The sequence below is a fragment of the Parasteatoda tepidariorum genome, chromosome 10, assembly GCF_982258835.1.
Source record: "Parasteatoda tepidariorum strain Cologne lab strain chromosome 10, Ptep-v5.0, whole genome shotgun sequence".
Classification (NCBI taxonomy): Eukaryota; Metazoa; Arthropoda; class Arachnida; order Araneae; family Theridiidae; genus Parasteatoda; species Parasteatoda tepidariorum.
In genome coordinates this window covers 4,319,873-4,341,331 of record NC_141764.1, presented here as the reverse complement: position 1 = coordinate 4,341,331, position 21,459 = coordinate 4,319,873, and the positions used below count along the sequence as shown (strand labels likewise).

Genomic DNA, 21,459 nt, shown 5'->3' with positions numbered 1-21,459 from the left:
AATATAGTTTTAATATTAATTTAATTATGATTAAACATTTACAAAGTTTTTTTAATCATAAATGAAAGTTCTTACAGTGTATTTGAATAAAAATCAAAAAAATCTGATTTAAATCAAAAAAATCCGATTTAAATAAAATAAAAAAATAACGAATCCTGGTTTGTAATCAACTCTATTTAAAATATTTTTATTATTTAAGTAGTTAAAATCCTCTCTTATCCCTATTAATTGATAGTATGAAATTTTTTCATAAACTATATCAAAAACTTTCAAAATAGTTTTTGCTGAATATTTAAGATAACCATATTATATTAATATAGTTTTCAATTGAAATGGTAACAACAGCAAATAAAAAATTTTTTTGATTGCTACTTTAATGATTTTTACTTTTACTGCAAATTTCGTCTTTTACTCGATTTTCAATTTGTTTCTTTTTCTTGCATGTTTGTGCCATCTTTGAGTTACCATCCATCATCCCCTACTGAAAATTAATTTCTTTTAAATGTTGCAACCTCATACACCATTTATATCTCTTTATCTGGAATAAGTCTATTAAATAATTCCTCTGTTCGTTTGTTTGTATATACAACGGGTAATGGCAATGTTTTCACACTACGTATTACACTTTCTGAATCCTGATTCGCGATTGGTTGTAGTCCTCCACTAAGCTGAGATCCACTAAATTTTGAGTTTCAATTCTTTTTCTAATTCTGGTAATTTTTAATTTCTCTAAGTCCAGTTGTTTTTGTTTTGATTCCTCCGATGCTAATTTCCTTTCATTAGTAATATATTCTAACATTTCTAGCACAAATTTAAAATAATTTTTAAATGCATCGGAATTTTCTATCAGTTTTACTTTCCATCAGAGTAAAATTCTTTTTAATGTTGAATATTCAGTTCAGTAGCAAATTTTGAAAGATCTTCCTTTTTTGCTTTAAACATTTTAAAAATAAAATGTCTCACCTGATTTGCAGAAAGTAATCAGAGGAACGTGCAACTAACCAGACTCAATTTAGAACAAAGACGATATTCAATAACGATAAAAAAAAATATTATTTTCTGGCCTTAGTCAATACTCAAATAATCACTCTAAAATTATGAACAAATGACAAATGTAATTAAAAAAATGAGATGATGCACTTCTGCTCGAAGTACTACCAGGAAATCAACTACTAGCATCTACATTGCTCAAAGCTGAAAAAAAAAACAATTATATAATATACATAAAATTTTCCGATGTGATTGTTTTCTTCTTGGAAATCTTACCGTCAGTTCCACTTCTGCTACATTGTAATTTAATTTTTTTTAAATGTTTTATGTATATATCTCATACGTACCTCAAATTTATCTCTCATGACTATTTTTTCTGGAAAATTTTTGTATTTTGCAGTTATGTCTTACATATTCTCATTGTTTACTGCAGGTACATCATGGTGATGATGATAATGATAATGAAGATCCCCCACCAAATCTCATCAATGTAAGTCTCTAACAACATAGTTATTTTATGCATTATTCCATATGCTAAAAACATGTACTATTGTTTTTTTACCTAACAGGTTTTCTACAGTTTTTACGCATTTGCTTTTGATTTTAAAATGTAGTATATCGTGTGTGTTGTGTTTGTATGTGTTTATATTTTAATGTTTCGTTGTCCGAAGTTATAATTTATGTTCCAATAAACCAGTCATTCAAATAAGTGCGTTTGCAATAATTAAAATTACTTTGCGACCCACAGTGAACTATTTCTTGTTTAATTGCACATATTTTTGTGAGTTTGAACTATTATTAATCAGAATTTATTTAAGCTACTGTATTGTATTAAACTGCCGTATTATTGTCACTTTATACACATTCTCTAAATTATAAATGTATTTAATAGGATTTAAACTATTGTATTGAAAGCATTTCTTTGATACTATGCTAAACACGAATGGATTTCAGTGTTATTACGAACTGACATATCGATACCAACCCTCTACTAACGAAAAGAATATCTTTTATCATCGTTTACCTTGTCTGAAAATAGTAATTGTGACCTTTTCTGGAGAAAACAACTTACTAAATACTCTCTTTATTTACAGTTAATAAGTGATGATGAAGATGATGTAGTTGCAGCTGGGTCTCCTGCTGTCTCCGCAGCTTCCTCTGATGGTGTCTTGGCTGGAGTGGCAGCTGCTGGGGTAGCACAAGCTGGAGTGGCAGCTGCTGGGGTAGCACAAGCTGGAGTGGCAGCTGCTGGGGTAGCACAAGCTGGAGTGGCAGCTGCTGGGGTAGCACAAGCTGGAATTGCACAAGCTCGCCAACCACGTGAGTGTTACTACTTTATATAAGTATAATTTTTTTTCTATCGATTTCCTCGATGTCATAAACTGCTTTTTGAGAAGGCACCTAGAATTCCTCATAGCGGCGAAATGAAAGGTTGACTACCGTTAATGACAAAATTACTTTAAAAAAAAGCAATTGAAAATGGAATAAACATTTCCAATATCGATTAATCAGTTTTCAGTCGCATTTAATATGTTGGGCAAAATTTTTGAATATTTTAAACAAGGCTTAATAACTTTCAATAAACATTTCATAAGGTCTGTCAGGGGTATGTTTAGAGGAAATTTGGGTCCGTTAACGGACCCTTCACAAAATATCTTTTCATAAAAACGGACCCTTCACAAAATAATTTAACTTAAAAACGGACCCTTCACAAAATGATTTTTCTTTTAATCGGACCCTTCACAAATTTGTTTATCTTCATTATTGTTTTGTTAATCGAATAAACCCTTCCCAGGGCAGAAAGCAAGAAAGATGGATGTAACCGAATTAAGTTTTGTCTTCGGCAGACGATTCTTCCATTATTCGTCCGAAATGAATATTCTGCTTTCAGCAGTAAAGGCTAAATACCAAATATTTGTATGTTGCATCTTTAATTTAGAAGCAGCAATTGCTGTTTATTTTTGAAAATTTGATTCTTTTGTTATAATTTTACAGTGCCGAGCATAATCTTGTATCTATTTACAATTTAAAAACTCCTTGAAAAAGTTTTTTGGAATAACCGGACCCTATTTGCACAAATTCATAAAAGCGGACCCTGGTTGAAAGAATGTGAGTAATTTTTTCACAATTTCACGAAAAACGGACCTTTCACAAAATGTCTGGACAGACCCCTGCTAGTCTGAAGAGCCTGTTTCTATTATAACTTAAGTATGAATGCTTATTTTAGAATTATAACTGAATAACTATTATACTGATTACTTATTATACTAAAGTGTTTCCTCTAAATTAGCATACCTTATTTTTATTGGCTTATAATTTTTGAACAACAAAATAAGAACAAAAATTACAGAATTCCTTAAGAAGTAAAAGTTAAATAAAATTTAAGGAAAAATATTATTTCTCCTAATTGTTTATCATTTTATTTAATGTTAAAAAAAATACAAAATTGTAAGATATACAAATGCTTACAACCTTCTAAACTATTCATTTAAACTGAACAAGATTTGAGTCAAATCTGTTGAATAGTTATGAGTTATGAAAAATCTATCATTTAAGAAGTATTTGATCAAAGTCGTTCCATTTCCGTATTTGGTCATTTAAAATTTAATAAATCAAAATAGTGTAAATTTTTTCTTACCTAAAAGTAAAAACATTTTTCGACACAAATAAAATAAAAAAGTAGCAAAAAGCTTTTAAGAATGATTTTCTACATGATATTTGCTTTTATAAAAAAAAATTTAAAATTGTGATTAAAAAGTTTTTGATTCGTAAAAAATTCACGAAATTTTTACAAAATAAAAATTAACAATCGAAACTTATGAACTGACTAATTTAACGGGATTATATTTTTCAAATTGTGGCCACCCCCCCCCCCATATTTTGTTAGTCAAAAATCCAAATTAAAAAGGGAGAGGCAATATATTATGGCTTTTAATTTATATTTTCTACAATTAAAATTATCTGTATACATTTGTTAGAAATTCTAAAACGAAATTAAAAAAAAAATTTGCAGGTGAAAGGAGGACAAATCTGGTATTGCTGAGCAAATTCAGTTACTCTGCTCCAGTAACAGATGGCAAGGACGATGATAAGCCAGTTGCTAAAAGGCTCAGAGATCTTGACCCATACCTCAACTATGAGGAGCCTAGAGTCCGGAAGCGCCGTCGCAGGCGGTAAGTTTTGTTTGAGAACCGTTTAAGTTTTGTTGCGTGTTTAAGAATTATTCTTTAAAAATATTGAAAAATAGTAAAATTTTTATAATCTGCAAAAAAAAAAAAAAAAAAACTCGTTTTTTATTTGGAACATTTTGCATGTCCAAAAAAGCCTCAAGCCTCAAACCGCCCCCAAAATGATTCAAATGTTTCTTGGGAATCATCGAATTTCTCGAAATTCACACTAGTAACGTTACTTTGGTTCATGGTTATTCGTCTTTCGGCTGTAGCACTGACATTAACAATTTATTTTGTTCAACCAATTGAGAGATGTCTTCCATTTGGAAAAAGAAATAAATTGTTCTACCTGGAGCAGTCTTCAAGAGAAAAAATTTTACCTGTCCTCAGGAACTTGAAACCTTAATCCAAATTAGTTTCGTTTTGAAACGAAACTTTTTCAAGCAATGATATTTTGTATTAATGGAAAATAAAATTCACCAACACGTCGCCAGTGTGCTGTCTCATAGCGTGGGATTTTAGGAAATAACACTTATATTTAACAAGCACTATTTATTAATTAATTACAACATTTAGAATACAAAAGATGCGTCAGAAAAGGGTTTCTTCAATCGAGTTCCTCTCCACTTTCTTTTCATTCTGTGAAGCTTCATTTAAAGCAAACTTTAAAAGGGCAATTCAGTGAACAAATAAATGACAGAGTAAAATCTAAGCGCTGGAAAGCTGAAGATCTTTTGAGGGCTCATGGCAGTCTACGTTGGCACGCTGTGGCCCAATTCCGTCTACTAACCAGACACGATTGTCTTGCAGATCACCGTATTCGGATCCTCTCAAGCCCTTACTGCCCCCTCTGTAACTCCCTATGAATAGACACCACCTCCACCAGTCCTTAGGGGCGACTCCGAGAATGGGCTTTATTGGAAGGCCAGAGAACTTAGGAGGCAATGATTTCAGTCAATTTATAGTTACATCATTTTTACATCTGTTCATTTATTTTTATTTTTGCCTTGCCATTAGAAATTTTAAAAAAAGTCACTATGAATTGTTTCCCTTTTCTATATTTATAAATTTAATTTGCTCATTTTTTAAAGATATATAGTGTTATAATCCTTCTATTTAAATAGGAACTAGAGGATGAACTTAAAAAGCTTCAACCTTCTAATAGATGCCTCAAGTTCTTCTTCTAGAAACGAAATCAAGTACGAAATCGATGTTTTGGAAGAATCCTATGCTAATATAGAAAAGAAAATTGGTATGCATGAATTACCATTTACTTATTCTAAATATGAAACTTATATAATTTCATTATAATTTTCTTCATGTGGACAAAACATAGCAAAAAAATGATTTTACTTTAAAAAATTTTAATTTTGTAAAATGAAATTTTTATTGCATAATTCTTCTGTAACCTTAAATTAATTTTAAAAAAGTATGTTTGAAAAAAGAATTTGGGATTTTAAGTTGTTTAAATAATTCGTTAACAGTTTTTCCTTTGTTTTGAATGTAATCCTGCTTTGAATGTTTGTGTGTATATATATATATATATATATATATATATATATATATATACATAAGCACACGTGCACATATGCTCATGAGTTACATTTTCTAAAGTGAATAATGTTACAAATAAATAATTTTGATATTTTACAATCAAAGAAAGTTGTTATACACATTTCCAAGATTTATTCATTTTCTTTGGTTGCTAAATGCAACATAATTGAAAACTTTACAATATGTCGACCAGATGCAAAATATTTTGTTCTAACTGTCTGGACCCATATATTTTACAAGCAAAATTATCTTAACTAAATGTTTGTTTTAATAAAATATTAAATGTTTATCAAAATAATTAGGTTGGAAGATTTAAGAATATTACTCATACTCAAGAAATATTACAAAATTAATCAATTATATTATTATTTTTTAATAGGATCTGCTGGACAGAGCCGTGGCATTTGAAGTTGAAGCAAAAGAAATTCTTAATGATGATAAAACAGATTCTAAAAAAGTGGAAAAATTTTTGGGCGCTGGACTTAATTTGGATATTGATATTCCCGAGATCCCGCAACTAAAACAAGTAAGTGTCCCCTTCCTTTTCCTAATTTTTTTATTTTTGTTTCTTAAGAATAAAATGATTTACAGCTGGTGCTGGACTTTCCGTGTTTTTCTTCATGGAAAATTTTGTAATAATTATTTTTAAATTTTTTTTCTTCTTGTAAGTTGAAATTTCTGCTTAACATATAATTAATTTTAATTTCTGAGCTAAACCATAGCAGGGAGAAAATATCTTAGAATATAGTTTTGAATAAATTTTCTTTTTGAGCTTAATTAAACTTTTTAACTATTGTGCCCATTTGTATTATAAAAATCATTGTAAATTGTAAAAACTGTTGTAAATTTTTTTTAATCATAATTCTGAAAGCAAAAAAAACTACTAGTTTTCTATTCTATATTAGGAAAGCTAGCACATTTTTAATGTCATGCAAGAAACACTAAAGCTTAAACTTTCTGCGTTCAAGCTCCTTATTAATTTTAACATTTAGTAAACTGTTTGTACAGTTTTTTTTTTATTTCATGAAGTTCTGCTTTTATTGCATGTTTTGTAAATTTGTAATAGTAGAAATTTGTTGCAAATTTTGAGTTTTTAAAAATTTGATTTGATTGGTTGATTGATTGAAATTTGATTGATTGATTTTGCAGAGGCTTTACCAGAAGAGGTGGTTAGAAGAAGTGAATGGTTCCCTGTTACACCCAGAGATGGTTACGCTAGATATGTTACGCAAACTCCTTGATAACGAATCAACATACCTCCTGATCATACCATAGAAAAAGTAATGGCTGAACTCCAAGAACTCCTGACTTTTGGAGAAAAGTGGGAAGAAAAAGCAAAAATGTGCCTGCGAGCTAAGTAGGCATCTTACATTTTATTTTTTTAATTTTTTTTTCTACATATTATCTAGATCAGAGGTTCGCAAACTTTTTTTCTCGTGGACCACTTTCAAAGTTTTACTATTTTCGGTAAACCCCCTGCTGCTACATTTCTATAGTATTCCCAAAACTCCTAAAAAGTATCACCCTAAATTAGAAAGGAGAAAAAAAAAATTGTACATTTTCTTGTGTCCCATTTATTAAAATAATACTTATGGTTATACAAAATTATAAACATTTATTATTACAAACAATCAACAATTGACAAAAAATCAACAATGAACTCTGAAATGTGAATCAACAGTAAAAAATAGTCATACTTTTAATGAGACGGATGTACTGACGGTTTGACAGCAAATTATCGATATTTGGCTTCAGTTTTATAAGAAGTAATATCAAATTTCCCCGTTCTGTGATGTTCAATCTGCTCCTTTTTTTTGTTAACAGGTTGGTAACGGCACTAAAACTTCTTTCGACAAGATATGACGAGGGAAACGCTATCAAAAATTTTCTCGCTATTTCCCACAGCCCAGGATATTTTTCGGGGATTTCTGCCTGTAGTCAAAATGTTTGATAGCCTTTTTTAAATTTCGTCTTCAGTTCCTCGCTTATGCTGAGCTCAAGTAGCTCCTCTTGTAATACCACATTCGCCTCTTCCGTTTAATCAAATGGGGTTATGATCCATGGTGGTATTTCCATCGTCAGAATATGTTCAAATCTATTTTTGAAGTCATCATGCAGGGTATTTAAGTGCGAGCGGGCGAACGGGCGGCACTTTGCAAGTCTCGACATGTGGTGTAAACTTGTACTATTATCTATTGTTCTATTCAATTCTGTGTTTGAACTGAGTCTCGAATATTTTTAAGTACCTACCTAGTGAATGATGCTACCTGCCTAGGTAGATAGGTAAATCCAAGCCAAAATTTTTGTTCTTTATAAAGAAAGCCAGAGAATGTTTCGTGGACCCCCACTTACAACTTGTGAACCCCTGTTTTCTTTTCACGTCTACGTGGACCCCCGTGTGGTCTCCTACGGACCCCTGGGGTCCACCTGGACCACTTTGGGAACCTATAATCTAGATCATGGTGCAGAGCGTTTTTAAAAAGTGCTAAAAGGTGCTTATTTTTTATTTTCATTTTATAAAAGCCCTTAATGTTTTTTTTTTTTGAAAAAATTAGTGTTTTTTCTTTACGATGTTGAATTTTGCCACATATTATGCAAAAGCATGCTCTTCATTTTGTTCTATTCAACGTTTTCACAATGCATTTCAGCCTACCGTTGGTCCCTAGCGTATGAATGTTCCAATCATTTTACATGTTTGATGAAATGCTTGCGAATCCGCATGTACATCTACTGAGCTGAGTTCAGTGAGATTCTAGCACTCTCCTGTGACACTCTGCTGCACTTTCAGACTGCATTTTCTGCTCAATTTCAGGCTTCATTTTCCACCCTCTGAAACCGAACCGAAAAATCTCTCGATCTTTTTATGGTGGCTAATATAATCAAGAAAAAAAATTCTTTGTCAGAAACTAGTTGTTTTATCATGATCATGTAAATTCTTTAAGAATTATTGGCACTTTGTTAATGTATTTAGTGCTTAAAAATATTTTTTAAGTGCTTAAAAGGTATTTATTTTTTGTTAGAAGATTTGGCTGTATAATTTAAGCTTAGTGAAAAGTAAGTTCTATGTTATGTTTATTAAAAAAGAAAGATTTTTTGCCTCTCATTCCACAACTACAACATTCGTTTATTATTTTCGTTTGTTATTCTTCAAATTTTGCAGACCTCCTTGGATAAAAGTATTGAGGCATTTTCGCCGAGTATTTTCAGAGTAGAAAAAAGTTCTGAGTGCATTTAGTAATGAACAGTCAACAAGCAATTGTAGAAAGACTATATTTTGGCAGAAATTTAGACCCAGAAAATGTGAATGCTACAATTAAAACAGTTTAAATCAGGGCTAAAGATTTATAGATTTTTTTTCTAGTGGAGAGCTTGCAGATAAGTAATAAAGGCAATGCAAAATCTTTATATCCTTTTGTCAGCATATTTGTTAAGCATCAGTTTATTTACCCGAATTCAGTCACTTAAGAGCATCATCCACTGAGCTTTTCAATTAGAAAATTGTTTGTGTCTAATATTAATTTAATAGTATTATGCAATGAATTTTTATTTCCCATTCTGAAAACATTCAAGTTGCATCATATGGTAATTAGAGTTATTAATAATTATAAAACATGTTTATTTCATCACATATTTCTTTGATTTATTCACTGATAAGTTCCATTATTTCTGCTAAAATATGGGTCAATGCACCTAATATATCAGACTAACCTTGGTTGGTAGGCTTTCTTAGTTACTCTAGTAAACACTTTGGTAAGGTCATGCTAAAGTATATTAGTTGTCTTAATTCTGTGCCAATAATAAAATACAGCCCAAGATGAAATTGATCCCCTGTGAATTAAAGATTTAATTTAATAATAATGAATTAAAGATTATTGTTTGCCCCATTTAACTATATTATTTGAATAATATAATTCATTCTTACAACCAATCAGAATAGGTGAAAGGCATGCTATATTTTTGATATTAGAGAAAAACTTAAAAATATTTTTTCTTTAAAAATTTTACTAGCCCAATTCGAATTTTGAGAGTGTAATTTAATAATTAGTTGTTCGGTTAAAAGTTTTCAAATAAATTTTATTTTTAGCACTATCATTCATTCAATTTAAGAGAGAAAAAAAAACAACCTTAAACAGACAAATCTTTAGTGTGCAATGAATATGGCAGTTAAATTCCAAAGAGTTTAACCTAAATTATTGAAAAATAACTTGATTGATAAAAAAAATATCATAATTGTGATATGTTGACAGTATGCAGTTACATAATTGTGATGTAACTGCATACTATCGTTAATGAGCCATTATGGGATATCTCATTAATGAGCCATTTTGAGAATATTTATTCATTATAAAGTAAATGCCTCCTTGCAATATCGAGATTACATTGTGTACGTCCATGTATAAAATGCCTGTTAATATTGTTATGAGAAGTCTTATTTAATACATTATTCTCTTCATATTAGAATTTCTTTATGAAATTTATTATTTGTGTTCATTCGAATTGCAGACTTTCTTAATTATTTTGTTGATGATTTTATTTAAATTACTTTTAGGCCTAAACACTCCTTACAAGTTCTGGAACAAGTGGTTAAGGAAGCAGGAAATATATATCAGTTCATCTTCCTAATGTCATGCAATTGGCTGATGCTGTCAGAAAAGCAAAGGACTGGATTGCAAGGGTGAGAAATGATGATTGTGGTATGACATAATTTGCTTTTAAATTTTAAATTAATTATATAAAAAATAAAATTATTTACTTAGCTAAGAATTGATTTTGATTTCACATTAATTCTCTATGAAAGAATACTTGAATACAATTTAATTTTAAGTTGAGTCCATTAATTTCTGCATTAATAATCAATAAATCCAGAATTTTCTTATCTACATTTTCTCTGGCAAAAAAAAAACCCTAATATATTTACTGTTGATTTTACCTGCAAAATTTCACTATTTTCTTTATTTCTTTTTAAGCATTTTTCTTTCTTCAGTATTGCACTTTTGTTACAAAAGAAGATTATTATTGAGATAATTTTGATAATTTTAACCCAGTGGGAAATGCTTCCCTTTCTACAGAATTCACAATTTTTACTGCTTTTGAATATAAAAAAAGCCTGCTTATCTCTTATTGATATAAGCAGAACAACTGTGAAAGAACATTAGGAAAACAACTGGGAAGCTAATAAAATTATTTGACTGCCTTTTTTTTTTTTTTTTAACTTCAAAAGGTGATTGTAATGAATAGGGGTTTGTAGAGTAAGTGGATTCCAAGAATCAGGGAAACAGGTGGCCAGAAGATGATTCTTAAAATAGAGAGGTTTGTTTCTGCATTTGGGGGGTTAGTTTAATGGGAGACGGGACCACTAAAAATGTTCACAATGAACCAGGTTCACTTTAGTTGGATTTGACTATATAATTAATTATGACCTTTTGTTAATTTTTATTGTTGTTTGAAAAGCATTATGAAATAAATCAATAATATATGAGGAAACAAATTTTTAATTTTTTCATGAGAATGATATTAATACCTAAAAATGTGAATAGGGCAACTGGGAATTATGTTACTCATTTACTACTTTAGTTAGATTATTAGTAGAAAATTTACAAACCTAAAAATTTAGGAATTTATTTTTTTTCATTGTTACTACTTTGAGTTAGATTACTAGTTTAATTTATGATAATAAATGTATAATTTTTTTTAGAGTGGAGAGCATTATCCTTATATTGAAGAGTATTTAGTTTCGAAAGGCAGACCTATACCAGTAAGACTTGAACAGCTGAATCAAATGGAGAACCATGTGGAAGCTACTAAAGCATGGAGGGAGGAAACGGCTAAATCATTCATGAAGAAAAACTCACAGTATTCTCTCGTGGAGGTAATTTTTAGTAAATTTTTATCTTTTTTAATCATTATGATAAAAACTTCGTTTATTAAATAATCTTTTAAATTAATTTTTTGAGTATTAAGATAAGTTCATTGTTACTTTATCTCAGCCTAACATGGTAAAATCTTGGAAAAATTAAACCTCCTTTTTTTTATACTGGGACTAAAAAAATATATTTTCATAAGCAATTCAAATTAAAATGTCCTATATCAGTGAATATGAAACCCAAAAACAGACATGCATATTATATGAATATCTTTTATTGATGGTAGTTTACCCATTTTATTTCAAATCATTTTATAAAATTAATAATCAGGATTTTTTTTTTTAGTAAATAAGACACAATATTGTTATATTCATCCTAAGTGAATTTCAACACCAAAATATTGTTATCTTACACTTTAATTGTTTACATTTTGTAGCTAAAATTAACCAGCTTTTTGAAACTTGTCATCAGTTATAATGTAATACTTTTAAATGAAAGGATCTAATTTTGGAAAATAGCTATATGAAATTCTTAAGTCATTTATAAAAAATTTAAAAAAAAAATCACTTTTTTTATCAAATTTTTCTTCTTTGAATTTATTTTCTATTACACTCTAATTTCTACAACACTGCCAAGTTAAATTGATACTAAATTTAGTTATTTAGCAAAAGGAAGACTGGGAATGTTTTTAAGAAAAACATGTCAAATCCTTCTGTGATTTTTTTTCTTTTAAAAAAATAATTTAAATATGCAAATAATATTCTTTTTTTGTGTAATTTAAATTAGTTTTAAAGTTATTACTTTAAAAAAATAATAAATAAAAATTCACGTTGGAGTGATTCCCTTTATCAGTTTATTTATACTTAATTTTACGTCATTAATCAGTATAATCAGTATCATCAGTATAATTTTGCATCATTAATTTTGCAAACTTAAATGATGTTTACATACAAAAGTGAAGTAATTTTAGACTCATTAAATGCTTTTATATTTTTTACAAGAAAGTTTTATACCTCAGTAAAGAATATTAATTATTGTAAACTAAAGAAAACTGATTATTTAAAAAAATGTAGAATGCAAGTCATAAATCCGACATTGTTTATATAGTTCTGTTTTGGATGAGAGTGTTAAGCAGCGCGTCTCATAATTTTATCTGAAAGTAAAAATGTTTATTTTAAATGGTTATGAAAGAAAAAAAACTAATTTTAAACTAAGCAATGTTTAAAAAAAAAAGTCCAACAATTTTTGATTGGATCATTTAAATCGATGTATTACAATAATTTCATTCATTTGTTATGATTATTATGAATGGTAACAAAACTAAAATGATTGATTTTAAAACACATGTAGTTCAACTAATATTAGAAAAAATAAATTTTTTGCAGTTAATTTTCCAAAAAAAATCTTTAAAGTAAGAAAATGGTTTCAAAGCAACCCTAAACAATAGTACATTTTTCAATAAATTTACTTTTAGGTGCTTTCTCCAAGAAAAGATATTGGTGCCCCTCTCACATCAAAACGTTAAAAGAAAAGAGCTGATAGAAAATGAAGATAGTATATGTAAAGATTCTGTGAGTTTGGATATAAGATTAGAAGAATACAGAGAGACATCAGCATTTGTAAGTACAGCTATAGATTTTGCTCATTTAAAATTTTATTTTAATCTTTATTATCTAAATTTATGATACGATTTTTTATCAAATGAAAGAGATATAGCTTTCAAAATTTTAGTAGTTTAATAAATATTTTTTTAAAAGCATTTAGATAATTGTTTATGTTTACTATTTTATTTATTTGCTTTGCCTATGTTGTCATTTTTGTGTTATTCTCATTTTCAGACTTCCTAATTTTTGCTTTATCTTGTTAACCACTGAAAATTTAAGTATCTTATAAGTTTTTCAAAATATTAAAAATTAACTTAAAAATGAAATTAAAAAAGAAATTTTTTTTAAAAATTGCAAAGAGAAAAATGTAGATTAGAATATACCACTACATGTGTTTAAATCATTTATAATTTTGATATTATTACTATTTAAAAAACAAATGTGCTTTTGTATATATATTATTTTTACTTGTATTTTTTATATGAATTTTAAAATAATAAATAAATTTATAGAAATATATCTCATGAAGATGGGCAACCTACATTATAATTAATATTTCTATATATTTAATTTTATGTGAAATTTTTCGCACTCACTACTTCGTTTTAATCACATAATTTATCAACCAAAAATTCTTCCCAATTTTCATTTTGAAATATTGACATCTGTTCAATGCTTTCTAAATAGAATTCAGTTTAATTAAGTTTTGTAATTAATTATTGCTAATTTCAAAGTGTTAGGACAATATAAATTAGATGTCACTGAAAAGTTAGATTTAGTAGTTTCTTCTCCCTTATTGCTAATTTCAAAGAAGCTGAAAGAAAGGAATCAATGTTGATGTTGCATGCGAAGAATATTAGAAGACGGTCCCGAATCACGTTATTGTATTTGTAATAAATCCTCCTCTCTGCCAATGTGAATTATGCAAAGACTGGTTTCATGGTAAGTTATTAAACAGTCTTCTCCCTTTTTTTCAAGTGGTGTAGTTCATCTCTTTAATGTGTCTTTTCATATTTAAATGCTTAGAAAATTTTATTTATTTTCTAATTATTCTGCACTAGGCTTGTAGACTTACTATGTTTGTATAGACATTTATTTTAATTCTTCTTTAATTACACAAATCATTTTACTTCAATTAGTCCTTTCACTTCATCTTGTAATTAGTTAGTTTATTAATTTGAATGTTTCCCCCAAAAAGCAGTTAAAGTCAAATATTTTAACCATGACCTTATCTAAACAATGGAGACCCCCAAAGAAAGATCATATCTTCATAGAACTGACAAATCTTCCATGGAATTTACATGACGAGGGACCTCGAAATAGCGATTTCTGAACAACGGTTATGTTGCTGATACCAATTTTATTTTAGGATATACTTTTAAAACTAATTAAATAAGGTATACTTTTTCAACCCTAACTTGCAATAAATTTTTGATTGATCATTATTAAGCATATTTTTCTTCAATAGTCATCACATTCAAATAAATGTAAAAGAACAATTTATAAGCGTTTTTTGCAGAAGTCAATCATAATTACAATTTGATAGTTCAATTTTGTCTAATAGTGGGTGGCGTGCATGAATTTTGCTTCAGCATTCACAATGCTTGACAATTCTTGACTCGTCATCGTAAACTTGTATTTTATACAATTCAAATGTAATGCAAGGAATTAATGACTCATGGAAAGGTGAAGGAAATAACTTGGTAGAGATGCCTAAAGGTAAATTTAAAAAGACACTATAATAATACAATATTAAAAAAAAAAATAATTTTTTTAAAAAAATACTAAATTTGTTTAAAAATCGACCTTTTATTTTAATTTTTAAAAGAACTGTTTTTAAATATAAATATATTAGTTTAAATTGAAAATACAAAATAACTGAAAAATGTATTAACAGTTTTGAAGGGCATAACATCAGTTTCAGTTACTGACAATAGTGATGTATCACCACTATGCTAAAAGAATTGAACATGAATGAAATAACAGTATTCTTGAATAGTACTATATAGATAAATAAACCTGTTTATGACTAACCAAGCACTTAGTCCCTAATAACTCAACCTGTATGGAAAGGTCCAACTTCAGTTATGTACTATTGAATGAGAGAACCAATTGAACTTGATTCATCTTCCTTTGTTTAAATCGAAGAGTCAAACAATATTAATAAAACATTATACGTTCAAATTAAAAACAAATATTCTCTAGTAGATTTAGTTATCAATATGTTATTAGTTCTATGTTTATTGTTCAGATAAAATTGTGACATAATTTGAGTAAAAGGGTTTTGGACAGTACAGTTTAAACCGTGTATTAATCCATTTTGTCCTAAACCTTTTTAACCCTGATTATTATGCAATTACAGTATACGTTCAGTAACTCAAACTTCGATTTCCCAAAACCTTGTTTTGTCAAAAATAATATTCCCCTTGGCGTTACGTATCCATCTAATGTTAATTTGAATTTCTATGTCGAAGAGTTTCATCTCAAACCTTAGTCATATCGAATAATTTTCGAAATAGAAAATGAACTATTTCGTAAAATCATCCAATTATCTTACCTTCCTGTTTTTTTTTATTATTTAAAGTTCTATCAGCATTCAAAAATACCTAAGTACAGGTTAAGATAACATCTATGGAGATCTCACTGCTTTTTATGAACATGACAAATTAGTACTTTATGGTAGGTTTTCTATTGCTGCAATTAATATTTTATTTGTGGTTGCAGATTTGATATAAGTTAAATCTTCTAAATTTATTATGTTAACCATGTATGAAAGAGTTTAAGTAAAATGTAAGTATTTTGTTGCTTTTTTTTAGTTTTTCATTTTAAGAAATAAAAATTCTTATTCCTTTATGTTTCAGGCACAATGCATCAAATGTTGTATTATAATGTAATGACTATATGGTTACTATAGAGGAACACCATAAAGACACGAAAGAGGTTTTCAATCAGACATTTTTTGTCCCAGTAAGAAATAGATCACTCAGAAGACGGTGGTGAGGAAGAAGTAGTCATCCCGGTGTTAACGGAAAAGAATTCAAACCTCGAAGAAGTGACCTAATGAATACCGGTCTACGGATGAAGAATACGCTTTCACCAAATATTATTGGATTCATCACCGATTAAGAAGTAATTAAATTAATCATTTGCAAACTTATCAACGGGAAGACACCTGGCCTTTATGATTAATGACTAGTAGCATGCTTCATAACGCTCACTGACATCTTAGACTCTTGCATTATGAATAAATATTTTCCTAATGAGTGAAAAGAAAAGTTGATAAAATAATTGTTCCTCAACCTGAAAAAGAAGGTCTGAAATCTAACGACCTAATAATCCTCTATCAATGTTTTTAATAGTAAAAAGAAAGGATGCAAAATTTCAGATATAAAATTGTATAATCAAAGCATCAAGCCCTCTTATACCATCAGATGCTTAGGAATTACAATTCATGAACGCAAATGTACACTATACAGCAACATCAGAGCGGACATATCTATCAACAAATTTATTAGTAAGATCTACGTCCAAGCATACCAGCTACTTAAATCAACTGTTTGATATTGAATTTATCGACGTTAACACTAACTACAGTACAATAGCTGTTTTTCTTCCTTAAAATGTTCTGGCACAGTTTTAATTCATGTTTTTTTTAATTTACTTCAACTAATTTCAAATTAATTCTTTTATTCACATGCACAGTTTTACACCACTGCAATTTATCGGTGCCTCGGTATGCGAGCAACCGTTTGGGTAGCTGCCGAGGGATCAATCAATTGATAACTTGAGAGTAATGACCAACCCAGAAACGAGTGGTAATCACCAGGACGCCTGGGCCGTTACATTAACAAAGATACAGACATGCTTTTTTTGTATTTTTTAATGTTAGCATATATTTCTTAGCATCACTCTTTTTGGCAGCTCACTGAGATAGTTGTCTATGTGCCATATATAAAGTCAAAATTATCATCTTGTTCAGCTATTTTAATATAGGAACTCATTCAAAGAATGAACTTCTGCTGAAATTCGAAATTTATTACAAATTTCTTCGGGAGAGGAGACCAAGACAAACTTGTGCTTCCCGAAAGTTTCCCCCCATTTATCAGAGTTGGAATTCTTCAATTTGAATTCGTAACTCTGCTCTTGCTTGCACTAAAAATCAGCATTAAAAAGGTAATAAAAACGTGATACCCTGCAGTGGATATTAAAGCGTTTTAAAAATAAAAAAAAAATTAATAGCAGACCTCAAATTGCTTCATTTTACCTAGTGATCGCAAAAAGCTTTTGAAATATCTTTATTGGTAGTAAATTCCTTTAAATCTTTTTTTATATTAGGTTTATATTTGAAGTGTTCATCCGGGACAAAACATTTATGAACCTTTATACATTTTTTTTTCGAAAGTCTAATATTTCTTAGGCATTTATATGAGGGACGCTTTTCTTTGATTATGAATTTTGTCAAGTTGCTTTACGCAAATCTATGCAGTCCTTACTACGATCAGTATTCGGGGCTTTGTTTCTGTCCTTCTCAACCACATTCTGCTGCTTGTGAGAACTCTCAACGAGTTAAATGGGCATTGATATCTCCAAAGATAAGTGATTTTCTCTCCCAATCAAGTATTTTTTTTCCTTCAAAATCGAGAGAATTGTACGAGAGTAATGACTTAAATCGAGCCTCTATTTATGTGTCTGTAAAATAATTCGTCAAATACTAGATATTCAACTTCACTATCAAACCAACCATTTTTAGGTATTTGAAGTTCAGAAGCAGAAAACTTTTAGTTTCGAAGAATTATTATTCAATATTTAGTAAAAAAATAATTAAATAGGATTTTATTGGATTCAAATCTATAAAATTTAGATTCTCTTGGGAGAGCTTCATAATTATACTTATTATAGAGTATTAATCCGCATCGTACGCATTTTTAAATAAAAAAAACTCTATTTATTTCTATATATTAATCTCAAATTATTAAGAGTTGTTTCCTAGACTTCCATTAATGAAATCATACTGGAAACTGCAACGAAACGTTTTTTAATTATACATAAGTAGAACAAATTATACTTTTCGTAGTTTGTTGCTAGCCTTTTTCGAAAAAGTCTGGTATGCGTTTACTGTTTCAAAAAATTTCCTGGTTTTTTTTCTCAGGAACTCTACGTGACCAGTATTTTAAACGTATTACTTTTTACTTTGCAATTTTTTTAAGCAAAATAATTTTTTTACCGTAATGCATTTTAAATTTTTTTAAACTAGTTATCAGACAGAACTAGCTAAATATTTCCTCAGGGGGTTTACTTGTGAGTAAACACGGGTGTCACAATCCCGAGGTACCCCAGTGATTATTGTTTTATTTAGATAAAGTTTTGTTTACTATGAATTTCACTATAATCACTATACACATATAGTTACACTTTAGTGCAAAATAGTGCTAATTGGCATAGGTCACACAAATCATGAAAGTAAAAAATGGCAATGAGGAAACTGACAAGGGACTATTGAAATTGACTGCTGTAATACTTGATTAAAAATTGTCGAAATATCCTAAACCAATACATGATTTATTTTGATAGTTTTAAGCAAATAAACTTGAAAACCACTAATTTACGATAGCTTTAGCGATAAAAATGTTTGATTTCAACCAACAATATAGTAATATATATACATATATATTTTAAAAGGAGAATTCAAAGATTATCTATAAAATTACTTTTGTGCAAAAATGAGCATATTGCAGTTTTCATTTTGAGATTATTGAAACTCCACTTTAAAATTACTTGATTAAGGAAGTCTTAAACTCCATTGCAAATGTAAATTAAATGAAAGAGAGGACACAAATCGATACTAGCCTCAACTGTGAAAACGTTCTATACATTGATCTCAAAATATTGAGTTGCTTAGTGCTCAGTTAATAAAATTATAATGGAAACTAACAAAACTTACAACCTAGTATATGCATTCTCAATTTTTTTCTTCTGAAAAGTCAGCTCACGGCTCATTAATTTAATTCTCTTTGCGGGGATGCTTCTCCAGGATCTGTGATTAGTTATAAAGGCTAAAGATTTTTTAAAAAAAGATTAAACTTTGATTAAAGCGTATCTGGTTCTGAAGGCGAATGAAGTTGCCTACTTGCCCTGACCATATTAGGACATCGTTCAGGGTTATTAATGGGTCAGATCAGTGCTTTCCAAACTTTTTGTACCTGCGCCCCACTCTTTGGAAAAAAAATTTGTTGTGCCATCCTTAATTTTTCTAACAATCCAATTTCATAAACACTCATCTGATATTGTAATTTATTTAATGGGCTGCAAAATAATATACAATATTATGTATAAAAATACATAAAAAATAATTATCTATTTTAAGAAATAATATAATGTAATAAAAACAAATCTTACAAAAGTACAAAAAATAGAATTCAACATTAATACAACATTATAAAAATTTAATGTGAAGGGTGAGCTTGTTTTTCAGCACAAATTTTGTCAAACCGTGGTATCATTGAAGATATCGCGGTTCTCAATTCCTTTTCAATCTTTAAGCAAGATCGATACTTTGTCTTTAAGACAGCTACTGCAGAAAACCCAGTTTCACATGAGTAAGATGTTACAAAGGGCAATAAAATTTCTAAAGCTTTATTTGTTAAAGTAGGAAACTCGTCCTTTACTCGTAACCAAAACGTGACAATATTATTTTCGTGTTGAAACATCTGCTTTAATGTGCTGTCACTAGATAAGTCAATTCTCATTTCCTGCTCTGCTGTCGTAAGGCCAAAATCATCATATTTTTTCAATCACAAACGGGTCTCTAATCCATTCATATTTGGACATGTCAAGAGCTTTAAAGTAAAACGAGAATTGCTCCCTTAAACTGGTCAAGTGTTTATTAATAAGAACTTTACTTTCTTCTATTTCATCTGCAAGACAGGTAATTTTAAAAGTGGGAAACATGTCAAAGTTATTATTTTTCAAACTTATTATCCACAGTTCCAATTTTCTCATAAATGAAGTAACCTTGTCTTTCTGGACAAAAGCATGAATTTGGGGCCCTTGCATTGATTTATTTAAAGTACTGAGTCTTTGAAAAATATCCACTAAATACGCAAGTTTTACAAGGAATTTCGTGTCATAAAACAAGTTTGCTTCATCTCTATTATTATCAGTAAGGAATATGGCGATCTCTTCTTTTAGCTCAAACACCCTTTGAAGTACTTTGGAACGAGAAAGCCAACGTGCCTCACAATAATATAGAAGTGATGTATATTCTGAACCCATGTCATTACACAATTTTGCGAAAAGCCTTCCTCTTAATGGGCTATTTTTGATAAAATTTACAACTCTTTTAATAACTTGAAATACTGTTAGTAAATCTTCACCCATATCTCTTGAAACAAGTGATTGTCTATGAATCATGCAATGCGTCCAACTTGCCAGAGGAGCCACCTTTCGAACTAGTGCCTGTAGACCAGCGTTTTTTCTTGCCATAGATGGAGCTCCATCTGTGCATAGTCCAACACAGTTCTCCCACAGAATGTTATATTCATTGAAAAATTTATCAATCATATTAAAAACTTCACTTGCTGTAGTATTGCCTTCAATAGGTTTACAGAATAACATGTCTTCTCTAACATCAGTTTCCACAACATATCTTACATATGTAATCAAGTGTGCATCCTTAAGAACATCTGTAGCCTCATCTACTTGCAACGCGAAAGAAGATAGTTTTACTTTTTCTATTAATTGATCGCAAAGATCTTCAGATATATCGGATATTCGTCTTCCCACCGTATTATCTGCAAGTGGAATGATTTTAAGTTGATCAGCATATGATTCACCTAGCATCGTAGCTACCATGTCGATAGCTGCAGGTAGCACTAAAGTTTCTCCTATTACATGGGGGTTTTTTGCATTTAGCAATTCTATAAGAAACCTTATAAGACGCAAGCAATGCTTTTTGTGTAACAGACATAGTCTTTGAAAACATTTCTTTTTGTTTATTTAAATTCTCCAAATTTCTTTGGAAAAATTCTATTGTCTTGCCAACGTGATCTGCATGTACGTTTTCGAGATGCCGTTTTAATTTATTTGGTTTCATGCTGTCCGAGGCCAAAGTATTCAGACACAGCAAACACATTGGTCGTTCTCGGCCATTAATGACTTTACATGTAAATCCAAATGATAAGTACATTGGATCATATTTTCTACATTTAGTTTTGCTATTTTGCGAAGATGTTCCGCTATTTTCGTTACCTCTTCTTTTGCCGTCTGCTTCTGCTTCAT

General features: G+C 29.4%; 2 protein-coding genes across 2 annotated transcripts; one reads left to right on the top strand and one right to left on the bottom strand.

Annotated features, from left to right (window-relative positions):
- The first annotated feature begins 5,283 nt into the window (after positions 1-5,283).
- Positions 5,284-10,408, top strand: LOC147802090 (lysine-specific demethylase 5A-like). The gene is made up of 4 exons (XM_087153640.1): positions 5,284-5,412; positions 6,094-6,240; positions 6,864-7,071; positions 10,264-10,408. Exons 3-4 carry the CDS (start codon positions 6,998-7,000, stop codon positions 10,391-10,393), a joined length of 204 nt encoding a protein of 67 aa, XP_087009766.1. The 5' UTR covers positions 5,284-5,412; positions 6,094-6,240; positions 6,864-6,997; the 3' UTR covers positions 10,394-10,408.
- Positions 10,409-19,959: 9,551 nt separating this feature from the next.
- LOC147802089 (zinc finger BED domain-containing protein 5-like) lies at positions 19,960-21,033 on the bottom strand. Its single transcript, XM_087153707.1, has one exon. The coding sequence runs from the start codon at positions 21,031-21,033 to the stop codon at positions 19,960-19,962; it is 1,074 nt and encodes a 357-aa protein (XP_087009833.1).
- Positions 21,034-21,459: the final 426 nt, after the last annotated feature.

Coding starts and splice junctions, on each gene's coding strand:
- LOC147802090 (XM_087153640.1), top strand. CDS start 6,998: ATGGCTGAACTCCAAGAACTCCTGACTTTTGGAGAAAAGTGGGAAGAA. Junction 7,072..10,263: donor AAAATGTGCCTGCGAGCTAA/GTAGGCATCTTA, acceptor AATTACTTTTAG/GCCTAAACACTCCTTACAAG.
- LOC147802089 (XM_087153707.1), bottom strand. CDS start 21,033: ATGGTAGCTACGATGCTAGGTGAATCATATGCTGATCAACTTAAAATC.